We start from the raw sequence: 12540 nt of genomic DNA, 5'->3' as shown, positions 1-12540 counted from the left end.
TTACATGCTGCAACTTATGAGATCAGGTTTACTGAATGCAAATTAATAAACTAGAAGCGGCTTCAAAGTAAAATAACAGCATATTATTATTTTAGAAAACATTCTTGCTTTGTTCACCTAATTAATTGTAATATTTAAAAAACACTAAATTTTATGAGGAGGAATTACGTATCTGGCTTAAAAAATGTATCAGGACTTTCTGTTTTTATAATTTTAAGATTTCAGAGTACTTATGATCACAGGGAAAAAGTAGAATAGAAAATTTAACTTATTACACCAGAGAGGGGCATTCCTGGAATTCATATGAACAAAAATTTTAATTTTTATATAGTTTTATTAATAAACACAGGGAAATGATATAATACATTAAATTTTCAAAGTCTCACCATAATATTCTTAAAAGTACAAAATTCAATGCCTAAATTTTACATTTTCCCCATGATAATGCAAAAGAAAAAACCCAGTAATTATAAATACATATATTTTACAGAAAAACTCCATTTATCATGGAAATTATCTAGATTACAAAGAATGAATGAATCATGACTGAATTTCATATCCTAATGGATCAAGGCCCTGGTCGAGGAGCATTAGAGAGGATTCTCTTAACTTCTGTAGCAATTTCCTTAATTCTTCCTTAGAAAACACCTGTTTTTAAAACAGAAAAAATGTTAAGAATGAGAACAAAGAAGAGTGTAAATTTATAGTCACCTAACCAACCTGATTAGCTTAATGCAAGAAGAAATACCTCTTTAAGATTTATGTAGCCGGAGGTCAGTATATTAGCATAGCTCAAAGCTACTTCTCTGGGCCAGTCAATATACTTCTAACTGCTTAGATATGTAAACATATTCCGTATTAAAAAGTACAAACATTAAAACTGGATCATTACTTTAAGAAAATCTAAAAACATTTAAAGAATATATACATCTCAGAAAATTAAACATTACTACGTGCGTGCATGCTAAGTCACTTCAGTCTTCTCCAACTCTTTGCAACCCTATACACTGTAGCCCACCAGGCCCCTCTGTCCATGGGGATTCTCAGGCAAGAATACTGGAGTGGGTTGCCATGTCCTCGTCCAGGGGATCTTCCTGACTCAGAGATTAAACCCGAGTCCCTATGTCTCCTGCACTGACAGGTGGGATCTTTACCACTAATGCTACCTGGGACGCCCCAAATATTACTACAAAGGACATCAAATCATTAAAATTTAAAAGTGCAAACACTCTAGAACTTACCAGATACAGTTTGTGGCGCTCAGAGGACACCATATCTGCTAACTGCAGGCATTCCTGATACTGACCAGTACTATGCAATATGGTGTGAAGCAGGAAACACAACATTGGCAGACAAAGCTTTCTCAGTAAAACCATTTGATGTATTCTTTCATGGTCTTCCTCAGCATCCTACACACAAACCAAAATGCAACAAGTAGAAGCTAAAGAGTTTCTGTAAAGCTTATTAGGCCCATTAAAAATAAAACAAGGCAAGGTTTTTTTTTTTTTTTGCCGTACCACTCGACTTGTGGGATATTAATTTCCTGGCCAAGGATCAAACCTGTGCTCCCTGCAGTGGAAGCTTGGGGTCCTAACCACCGGACCACAAACATATTCCCAAGGTAAGGTTTCACTCACAGTATCAAGTAGACACGATTTTTTGGCAAAAACCATGAAGATGAACAAAATACACTTCAGAGGAGTCACAAGTCTGATAATGAAAACAAAATGCTTCTGAAACTGTATTTACTATGTCTTAAATAAATATCTACATAAAAGGAAAAACGTTAAGACTAGAGCAAAAATCAGAATAGAAAATAATAACTATTCCCCTGGATATACATAGAAGGAAACAGAGGCAGATATTGGGCAGTCTGAAAGGGCATTTCATACCCTGTGATTCCTGCTGGGAAGAAGGGTCAGGATGAGGGGAGAGGTGCACAGGGAGGACAACTTCACTGCGAATATTTTTTTTAATACTTAGAATGAATTTATGATGCTTTTGTATAATTTTATAAAAATAGAAAAATTAAAAAGAATGCAAAGATTTGAATAATACAGTGAATGGGACAGAACTAACATATGTGAGAAAACTTACTGTAGAGAAAACAATGAGCATTTCTTTGTAAGTATACAGGGATCTTTCTAAAAAGTTTTGTAGACACTCAAGAGTACAGAAAAAAGAATAGACCTCTTATGTTCACTACATTTTTTTATAACAAAGTTGAAAAGTAAAATAATTTAAATAATAAAAAGGTACCCCAAATTTCTGAAATAATCTTAAAACTTGAAAGGAAATCCATAGGACTAAGTGTAAAACAAACATAAGGAGTTTCCTGATGGCCTAGTCAGGGATTTGGATTCTGGGCTTTCACTGCCATGGCCTGGGTTCAGTTCCTGCTTGAGGAACTGAGATCCTGCAAGCTAGGCAAGACAAAAAAGGTAACATGTATCATATGTTGTGTGCTGTGCTTAGTTGCTCAGTAATGTTCGACTCTTTGTGACCCCATGGACTGTAGCCCACCAAGCTCCTCTGTCCATGGGGATTCTCCAGGCAATAATACTGGAGTGAGTTGCCATGCCCTCCTCCAGGGGATCCTTCCAACCCACGGATTGAACCAGGTCTCTCACATTGCAGGTGGATTCTTTACCGTCTGAGCCATCAGGAAAGCCCAAGAATACTGGAGTGGGTAGTCTATCCCTTTTCCAGAGGGTCTTCCCAACCCAAGAATCAAACTGGGGTCAGCCTGCATTGCAGACAGATTCTTTACCAGCTGAGCTACCAGAGAAGTCCTGCGTAATAGTGTGAAAGAAAACGGGACAAGCAAAAATAACAACTGCTCTTTTGAAAAGCCTAATAAGATACCTAATTAATTAAAATTTTTCCTTATGACAATTATATTCATCATTAAAAATATGTTCACATGAGATATTAAATTGTTAAAACATTTTTCAAAGGTAAATGTAAGTAGAAGTGTGAAGCAACAGAATGTAATCTGGAAATTATACCAAAGAATAACTGTACTAACTTTGACATATGTCAGGTTTCTATGCATAGGAAAAATTACTATCAATCTTTTTGTTCTGTTTTGAGATACAGATACATGGAAGCAAATATTAAAATGCGTGCTTTGTATTTTCTTAGCTTTAAAAGGGAAAGCACCTTCATTTATTTTCTCAAATAAGCACTCATTCCCTTCAGAGGTAGATTTAAAACACCTTGAGGCCTCACTCGTAATTCACACTGGTGAGTCCCACCTGGAGCCTAGGTAAGGATGAGAGGACTGCTGCCTTTTGGGTCATGCCATTTGTGCTCCAATATACTCCTTCCCCTGTGCTGAAGAGGCAAAGTACCTGGGGCTCCTAGATCTCTTACCAACTGAAAGGAGCAGCTGGCTTTTTGATAACCTGGTCTCACAGGATGGATTCTGGCACCTGCCTCTCCTAAATCCTGTTGCTGCCAAGTATTAGGGTGTGATCTCTTCTGCTGACTGCAGGGGACCCCCACACCAGCAGACTGGTTGCCATCAAGTATCCAGAATCATGCCTGATGGGCCCAGCAGTCTCCCTCAAGGAAACCAACAAATTGCTCTGCTACTACCTATGATATTTTTCTCATCTGAAATGAACAAAAGCTTTGAAAAATCCTGTAAATATGTATTAAAAAAAAAAGATTCTTTCCATCAGGGATGTACAGTGCCTTATATGTGAGAAAAGATCATTAACTGGGATGTGTTGATATGTATATATACGTATGTACCCTATTGAGGATGGGGAGCAGGGCTGCAGCAGGGTCTCTGGAGTACGCTGCTAAGGAAGTAAGGAAGTCATCCGTGCAGATATCTCAGGGAAAGAGCACTGTAGGCAGAAGAACAGCAAAGAGGCCGGAAAGTTAGAACAAATGAGGGGAGAAGAGTAGGATACAAAGACTGGGTAGGCAGTCAGGACCAGTGTATGTGTGACTTTGTTGGTCAAGAAAAGAACTTTGGTTTTTATTCAAAGTGTAATGGGAAGCCATCAGAAGGATCAGAGTAGGAGAGTGGTATCTCTTTGATTTTAAAAGAAAATACTATACGAAGGGGCTGCATACAGAAGAGTGGAAGCAAGGCAAAGACAGCTGACGCTTCAACCAGAATGTGGTTGAGGCAGAGGTGGTGAAGAGTAGATAGAGATGGCCTGCCTGCTCCATTTGCTCTGCCATCCCTGTGTGCCACCAGCCTCCAACATGAATGGGACCATTCTGCAGTTATGTAAAAAGTGAGGTACAGATGTAAGAGCCAGCATATCAGGTCAGGGCTTTGTTGAACAGTTGCGCCTTGCACAGTGGTGCTGGACAGTAAATGAGTGGCCGCTGAAATCTAATCCGTGCTCCATTCTACAGGTCATGTGCACTTGACATGAAATCTATCTGTGTAAGAGAGTGGGTACCATTTCCTAATCCTTATACAAGTTATGTAAGTGCTAGCAGGAGCCCTGAATAATTTTCTGCTTCACTGAATATGTAAGAGTATTAAGCTAAACTCAACTCAAAATATCATCCTTTATAATTAGTTCAAGAAATCACTTCTTGTTTGGATTAGATTTGAAGAAGTGATTGACAGAGAATGTTGATTTAAAAATGTTTGTAAACAAAATGGTATCATTCATAATTTTCCATTCCAACTCCATTTTAAAAATATTACAAAGTGTCTGTTCTGTGACTTTCACTATCTAAGATCAATTCTTAGAATAACAAATACATAAGTATAAATATTTATGCATAAATAAGACATTGAGTCTTTTCAAACCTTAAATACTGATAGCATTTTGCAACATTAACATTTTATCTTCATGAGCACCAACATAAATCAGGAAAGAAAAGTTTAACATTAAGGAACCTGCTAAAGATTCAAAACTACTGTACTTCCCTGATAGCTCATTGGTGAGGAGTCCGCCTGCCAGTGCAGGAGACAAGGGTTTGGTCCCTGGTCCAGGAAGGTCCCACATGCCATGAGCAGCTGAGTCTGTGTGCCGCAACTACAGAGCCCATGCACCTAGAACCTGCGCTCCCCAGTAGAGAAGCCACTGCAATGAGAAGCTGATGCACAACTAGGGAGTGGCCCTGCTCACCGAAACTAGAGAAAAGCCCGTGCAACTACGAAGACCCAGCACAGTAAAAAATAAATTAATGAATTAATTAAATAATAATAAAAAGAACCCCCCCACACACATAAAATGGTTCAAAACTATGAAGTTAGCAGGGTTCTATTATGAATTTATATATAAGATGTGGAGACCTGTAAGATAATTAGTAGCAAACAGTAGTAGTAAACTAAAAAAGAAATACTGGGTTTCACCTCCATAGATTCTGGTTTAATTGCTCTGAAGTAGGGCTGGCCTTTTTTTTTAAATTAACTTGCCTAAGAAGCTTTAGTATTTAATTTACCTGGGAAGCTTTAGTATTTTTTAGTATTTAAACAGCTGCTGCTAAGTCACTTCAGTCGTGTCCGACTCTGTGTGACCCCATAGACGGCAGCCCACCAGGCTCCCCCGTCTCTGAGATTCTCCAGGCAAGAATACTGGAGTAGGTTGCCATTTAAACAGCAAGCTGTCCTTAATGTTTTGCTTCTGGTCAGAAAATGGAAGCCAGTAAAGTGAGAAAAAGTGTAGTAGCAAAAAACAAAACAAACAATAAAAAAGAAGTGACTATATTAGGATTCAGGGAATGCAGAAGGAAAGATACCAAAGACACTCTTAGGATTTTTCTATTCAAAATAAGGTTATCCAAGAATCTAGCATTTATAATAATGCACTGTTTCTGTCACGCCCCAGGAGCGAGCCTCAATACCTTTCCCTCACAGCGTTATTACTTCCAGCATTCTTCCTTTTGCCCACTTCTACTCATCCAAATCTACCCCTCATTCAAGGTTCAGTCAAATGCTATACCTTTTAAGCATTCTGTCCAGATCTCTTCTGGGTAGAAGCAGCCTTTTCTTTTCCTGAAGTCACAAAATACTTCATCTGTGCTTTTTTTTTTTTTTGGCATTTAGTACTTCTGTAACCCAGGCTACACATTAACGCTTTCCAGGTAATTTAAATTTTTTTTTTTTAAAGCCCAGCCCTACTTCAGACCAATTAAACCAGAATCTGTGGAGGTGAAACCCAGTATTTCTTTTTTAGTATCTAAAAAAAATTTTTAATTGAAAATCATTTCAAACAAACTAAATTACAACAACAGTACAAAGAATATCTCAATACCCTTTACCCTGCTTTGCTCAATCTTTACCCTATTTTATGATTTGCTTGTGTGTGTGCATCTATAAACACACTTTCTTTTTTTTAAACCCTTTGAGGGCAAGTTGCATAATTATGTTCCATTACCTCTAAATGTTTCAGAGTTTATTTCCTAACAAAGAGAATTTTTTTCTAATATAGTCACAGTGCAGTTAACGACTTCAGAAAATTTAACAGTGATATAATACCTTAACATCACTGACTCAACACTGTCCTTTATAGCATCTTTTTTTCACCAACACAGGATCCAGTTCAGAATCACATATTGTATTTAATTGTCATGTCTTTTTGGGACTCTTTAAAAGGTTTTTTTGTTTTGTTTTAATACAATCTTTAAAGGTTACAATCCATTTAGCTATTACAAAATACTGGCTTTATTCCCCATGTTGTACAATATGTCCTCGTAGCCTTCTTTACACCCAATGGTTTGTACCTCCCACCCCACAACCCCTATGTTGCTTCTCCTTCCTTCTCCCCACTGGTAGCCACTAATGGAATCAACCCAGTATTGTTTAAAAGTTCTCCAGGTCACTTAAATGGACAGTTCAGAGGTGAGAGCCACTGCCTTATGTATGTCTTACTCACTCTACTAGACTTACCTTCACCTCTACAGACGGAGTTGAATACATGAATAGTTGATTTTCGGTCCAGAATTTTAAAAAATTAGATTTTACTATACTATACTGAGTGAACATATTAAATATGGAGAAACAGTTTACCTAGGAGTCAGACATTCATATATTCCCTAACTAGTATTTCAGGTTAGACTTAAATTATGGGATGTTCAGTTATAATATAGTACAAAGGTTATACAAGATCCGTAACTGCTCCTATTCAGAGAAAGAAGTTTAAAAAAAAAAGATGTAGCTTGTTTGTTTTTGCTTTTAGCTATAAACAATGCACAGAGCTTACCTCTCTAACATCCACCATCCACCCTCCATCAACAAACAACAAGACATTGTACATTTTTTCCTTCACATCAGCAGTTAGGGCATCCAAATGCCCTTTCCAAATACCATAATCCATCTGGAAAACAGATATAAGGCAGATATATAATGGACTATATTTGCAAAGTACAGAGATGTACATATATGGAACATCATTCTAAAGAACTAACATTCAGCAAGCCAAATACAAAATAAACATCAATAGACTGCAGTTCAACAAAACACTAAATGCTTACCATGTAAATGAACGCTACTGTCACCTGAAGGTACGTTTCATGTTTGGTTAATTATCTACAAAAAGGTAACTAACAGATTTCTTCCTTCAAAGTAGAACAGTAATAAGGAACATCAACTCTTATAATAGGACTATAACTGTTGAAGAAATGATCTCCTTACATATATGACTTGTATTTTTGAGATGCAATGAGACATGTCTCATCTACATTTAACTTACTTCATATTTCTTTTCTTTGTGTTCATGAGCCACTTTCTCAGTAAAAGTTGCTTGAGTTGTCAAAGTAGGTTTTTGTGGAGCTGAATTCATATGCTTAAACCACTCATTAAAGGTTTCATGGGCTTCCTAAAATGTAACGTAAAATAGAAAAATACAAAAAATGAAAACTTTTCACATATGTTCAATAAAATTTTTAAAAATTTTGTTCTTAGAAGTAATTTTGCAGCAGTTAAGAAATAAAATTGTTCAATATTTCTTTTTTATACAAAAAAATAACGGTGAATAAATATTTTGTTTGTGATATTCACGTGCTTATCCGTGTCCTTGACGAGCCTATTAGCTTCCAGAGGGAAGCAAAGAAATTCAGACTTAGTCCTAAAACCTAGCTAATCACGTCATTTGTTGAATGAATTTTGAATGAGTATGTTGTTATTTTAGTCATAATACAGATTATCTTGCTTTTTTTCAGTTGTTGCCAAAAGCAGAAATGCTAAAGTTGAGTTAAGAATTCAAAGAATCTTAAAGAAACACATTGTGTGTTGGTTAACAATGATTAGAGGCTCACGCACATGAAGACAAGGTCAGGACTTCCAAGTTCTTAGGGATCGGTGATTCCCACAGTCACAAGGGAGGTAAGATAGTAAGTCAATCACCACTTTTTAAAAAAGTAGTTTAAGGTTTGAGAGTTAATCAGGAAAGTCGTCATAAAGGACACTTCATGGTTTTCTCTACAATCTCACCAAGTAAGCTCTGATGCACAGATGTTCTCGGATAGCATTATCATCTTCAGCAGGAAGTGGGCTGTCCATTCCTTGTTCCTCCCACTGGTTATAGATCTCTGCTATTGAATCCTGAGGAATTTTCACAAATACTTCTTTTGCAGCTTCGTGCTTTTTTGAGGCTGTGAAAAAGATATATAGTTTTCCAATATATATGGATTTCTGTGTAGTAGTTTCTAAAGCAGTCAAATTATTAGTCTGTGACTTTCACAATGACCTGTAACCATTTCAGGGCCCAAGGTACTTCTGTTAAAGGTTTGGGTGATCTTTCTACCTAATGGCTGGGCTTTTCCTTATTTCAGTGTGACAGTCACATAATGGATTAATTAAATGTAATTACTTTTGTTTTCATTATTTATTTCAATTTTTGGCTGCACTGCAGAGCATGCCAAATCTTACTTCCCCAACCAGGGACTGAATCCAAATCCATTGCAATGAAACACGGAGTCTTAAACACTGGATCACCAGGAAATCCTACAGTTACTTTTACATACTGTCTTAAAAAAAAATTCCATCTTTCAAAACCTTGAGATTATATATAAAATTGAGTGGGACATAATAAGTCACTATTAAATGTTTTGTTTCACAATATCAGCCATAAGAGTGGGTATTTTGTACCTTACCCTACTGGAAGGGTTAGAAAAACAACAAAATTTAAGAACAGAAAAAAAAAACTTTGAAAAAAGAATATAAAATAGAGCATACCCAAGAATTTCCTCATTATCGCATTGCCTTGTTTCAGTGCTTCTGCTCTCTGTGCTGGGTCGAATACCAACCAGTCAATTACATCAATTTTTAATCGGTCTTCCTATTCATTTAATTGGAAAAAAAGAAATGTCAATTGTGCTTTTTCCCTAAGATATTCTGCACCTTAATAGAATTGGCTTACATTTGTACTACTAATGAATATTTTCCTTCAGGTTATACAAAATTATGAAAGAAAATAGCTTTTCTTGGTTTATTTTCACATTTAATAGCTCTCTATTAAATTATAGAAAAAACTTACTGGACTGTCAGTCTGGAATTATATATCTGATGTGCCACCAATTTAATTATCTGATTCCTTTAAGTGCTATTCTACAGCTTTTTCTTTCCTACATAAAACTTTATATTCTTTTCTGAAAATAAGGAATAAGTAAACTACATAAAAATTAGTTAACTGATCAGGTATCTAGAATAATCTGATGAGTAAAAATTCAATGCTCGAGTTTTTACTATTAAAGAAGCTTCCTTTAACATAAAACTACTACTAAGCAATTCCTTACACAAGACCTTAAGTTTGCTGCCAATTTTCATAACTTGGCTGACAAAGAAAAATTCTTAAAAAAAGAAAGAAGCCAGAGTATTTTAAAGTAGACATTTAGAAAAAGCTGAACATGAGGGATTATTCAGTTACATAATACACCTCTTTTACCCTCATATTACCTCAGTAGTACCCGTATCCAGTGCTGGGGACAGGTCATGATGACTGAATTCACCATCATCTTTCTTTCGAATATTCTCAACTACAGTTTTTGTTATAGCTGCAATATCCAAATCTAAAGAATTTTTTGAAAAGGACGAAAACAAGAATTAATCATTCACACTAATATTCTTTAAATAATCACAATGATTTAGTAAATCTGGGATAACAATTCATTAAAATATGAAAGAAATTATAAAAGAAAATGCCAAAATTAAAATATATTTTACACAAGATTCCAAAACAGAATTTCATTGAAAACTTCATTCCTTCTTTTCCTCTCAAGAGAAACAGGATTTAAAACTAGAAGGATATATGTTACTAAGACAAAATGATAATCTGCCTACAGAGCCCAACAGGGGAAGCCTTCCATTTTTACCTGCCTCTTTAGCCAGCTCCAGGCAATGGTGGCGCTGTTCAAACTCTGTAACCCCTTCCAAAAACAATGCATACTGGGCAACAGCAAGGTCTCGAGGCAAATGACAGGTATAAAATGCTATGAGATTTGTATGTTTCTCATTTATTAAAAGCTGAAAAACAGAAAAAGACCAAAATGTTAATATGTCAATAATAAAGCAAGTTCTAGGAATAACAGCATTATTCAATTCAAAATTTTAAACATATTTAGGAGAGATGCATACAGACATAGAGTTGTACTGCTAAACAGGATTAATTTTAAATTCCAAAAGAAAGTGTTTATGATAATTAAGATATTTATGTATTTTGATAACCTTTCTGCCACTAGATATTAAAATACTATCATTCTGATTTATATTTTCATTTAAATAGTCAAAGGAAAAAAAAAGAATCAAACTGTGGGTTTGATTTTACCTGTTTTACCAGAATTTACCTGTATGTATGTCTTTAAAACATCAATGGAAATTTCTTCCTTCATAGGAAAAAAAACATATAATTAAATTATAAATACAGCTGTTTATATGTACCACCAATATATCTAATAAAAATCCCGCCATAATGATTTTTAGTATTTACCACTGAGCAATTACTACATGCCAGGCTAACTGCTTAACAAATTTCTTGTATTAACTTACCCTAACTCTTTGTGAGTAATTACTATTATTGTTCACATTTCAGAGGAAGAAAGTAAGACTTAAAGAGGTTTTATTTACCCAGATTTACACCACTAGAAGCTTCTGAGTAAGAATGTGAATCCAAGATTTTTAATCCAAAACCCCAGCTTTCAACTACTACATCATTCTGCCTTCTATGCATACTCTGCCCAAAATGTTACCAATCACTTAGGACAGAAGAAAAAGAAAGAAAACAAAGGTTTAAAATCCCACAGAAAACTTAGTCTGGTTCAGTTAGCTTAGCTGGTTGATTTAGAGTTGGGTACTGATGAGGACTGAAGTTATAAACTGTCTCCAAACCAGGTAACCATCAGCACTCTGTACTCACAGATTAGAACATTGATGAGTCATCTGCAGTGAGTTATCACTGAGCGACAATGTGAGACTATGGTCACCATTTCTAGAAAACAAAACCCCAAAGTAGCATGTTTTCCTGACAATAGATGTATCAAGCGTCAGCCTTGCAGAGAAGAGTATACAACTCATTTTTATTTACTTTGGTCTGTAGTCCCAGAGTGCGGAAAAACAAAATGAGGTGAGTCATGAAGCGGAGGAGGTGTCCAGGTAGACTGTTCCTGCTTTTGGAAAGCCATTTGCTAAATTCATCCATCAAACCTACAAACCATTAAAGCAAAGATTTAGATGGATACAAACCAAAAAAGAGATATAAACACTATCCAAGGACATTTATTATATTCATATAGCACTCTATCAATTCACTGTCTTATGAACTACCATATAAAACAGCCTCTGGATTAAATTCGAACTTTATTTTCTAAAAATTATATAGTTGCAGTCAAATAGGTTGAAAGAGATGACAAGATGTGGTAAGTCATATGCACTGCTTTGATAACTTTTTAGAAAATTACTTTAAAAAACCAAAGAACTCATGCAAAGTAAAATAAAATATATCTTACCATCAATGTCTCCCAGGATAAGGAATTTTTGAACTATATGATAATGTTCTTGATTCTCTTCTAGAACTCTCTGAAAAAATTTTTACATTTTCTATAAATTTATTATGGTCATTCTGTAGCATATACTCATTGGTAAGCTAAAAACATACAGTGTTGAAGGAACATATACAAACAAAGGGCTTCCCCGGTGGCTCAGCAGTAAAACAGTCACCCTGCAACGCAGGAGCCGTAGGAGACATGGGTTCGATCCCCGGGTCGGGAGGATCTCCTGGAGCAGGGCATGACAACCCACACCAGTACTCTTGCCTGGAGAATCACAGGGACAGAGGAGCCTGGCAGGCTACAGTCCATGGAGACACAAAGAGTCAGACACGACTGAAGCCACTTAGCACACGTGCATGCAGACAAAGAAAAAGCTAGAAATGAAGGGTATTAGGAAACCTAAATAAAGTATGAGAAAGATACTGCCGTTGGGACTCAAGGTTGAACATTATTTTTTGAAACAGAGAACTGTGATAAAACAATTTAATCTCTGTGAATGTTATGAAACTTTTATTTGTTTTAATGTATTTTACTGTTTTCCTTGACCATCCATGGTGAACCAGAAGAGAAGGGGAC

The 12540-nt window shown here is 35.8% G+C and overlaps 1 protein-coding gene across 2 annotated transcripts in view; it reads right to left on the bottom strand.

Moving 5' to 3' along the window:
- Window positions 1-307: 307 nt before the first annotated feature.
- The window catches only part of NUP107 (nucleoporin 107), a 47595-nt gene continuing 35362 nt past the window's right edge, over window positions 308-12540 (bottom strand). For both annotated transcript variants that reach the window (XM_055579988.1, XM_055579992.1), the window contains 11 exons: window positions 11923-11992; window positions 11502-11620; window positions 10765-10803; window positions 10294-10444; window positions 9878-9990; window positions 9158-9260; window positions 8414-8574; window positions 7674-7799; window positions 7185-7298; window positions 1242-1409; window positions 308-648 (listed from right to left, as the gene is read on the bottom strand). In XM_055579988.1, coding sequence (XP_055435963.1) covers window positions 541-648; window positions 1242-1409; window positions 7185-7298; window positions 7674-7799; window positions 8414-8574; window positions 9158-9260; window positions 9878-9990; window positions 10294-10444; window positions 10765-10803; window positions 11502-11620; window positions 11923-11992 — 1272 coding nt within the window. In that variant the 3' untranslated portion in view covers window positions 308-540. The remainder of the gene's footprint in view (window positions 649-1241; window positions 1410-7184; window positions 7299-7673; window positions 7800-8413; window positions 8575-9157; window positions 9261-9877; window positions 9991-10293; window positions 10445-10764; window positions 10804-11501; window positions 11621-11922; window positions 11993-12540) is intronic.

Source organism: Bubalus kerabau, chromosome 1 (genome assembly GCF_029407905.1).
Source record: "Bubalus kerabau isolate K-KA32 ecotype Philippines breed swamp buffalo chromosome 1, PCC_UOA_SB_1v2, whole genome shotgun sequence".
Lineage (NCBI taxonomy): Eukaryota > Metazoa > Chordata > Mammalia > Artiodactyla > Bovidae > Bubalus > Bubalus kerabau.
This window is presented reverse-complemented; position numbering and strand designations above follow the sequence as displayed.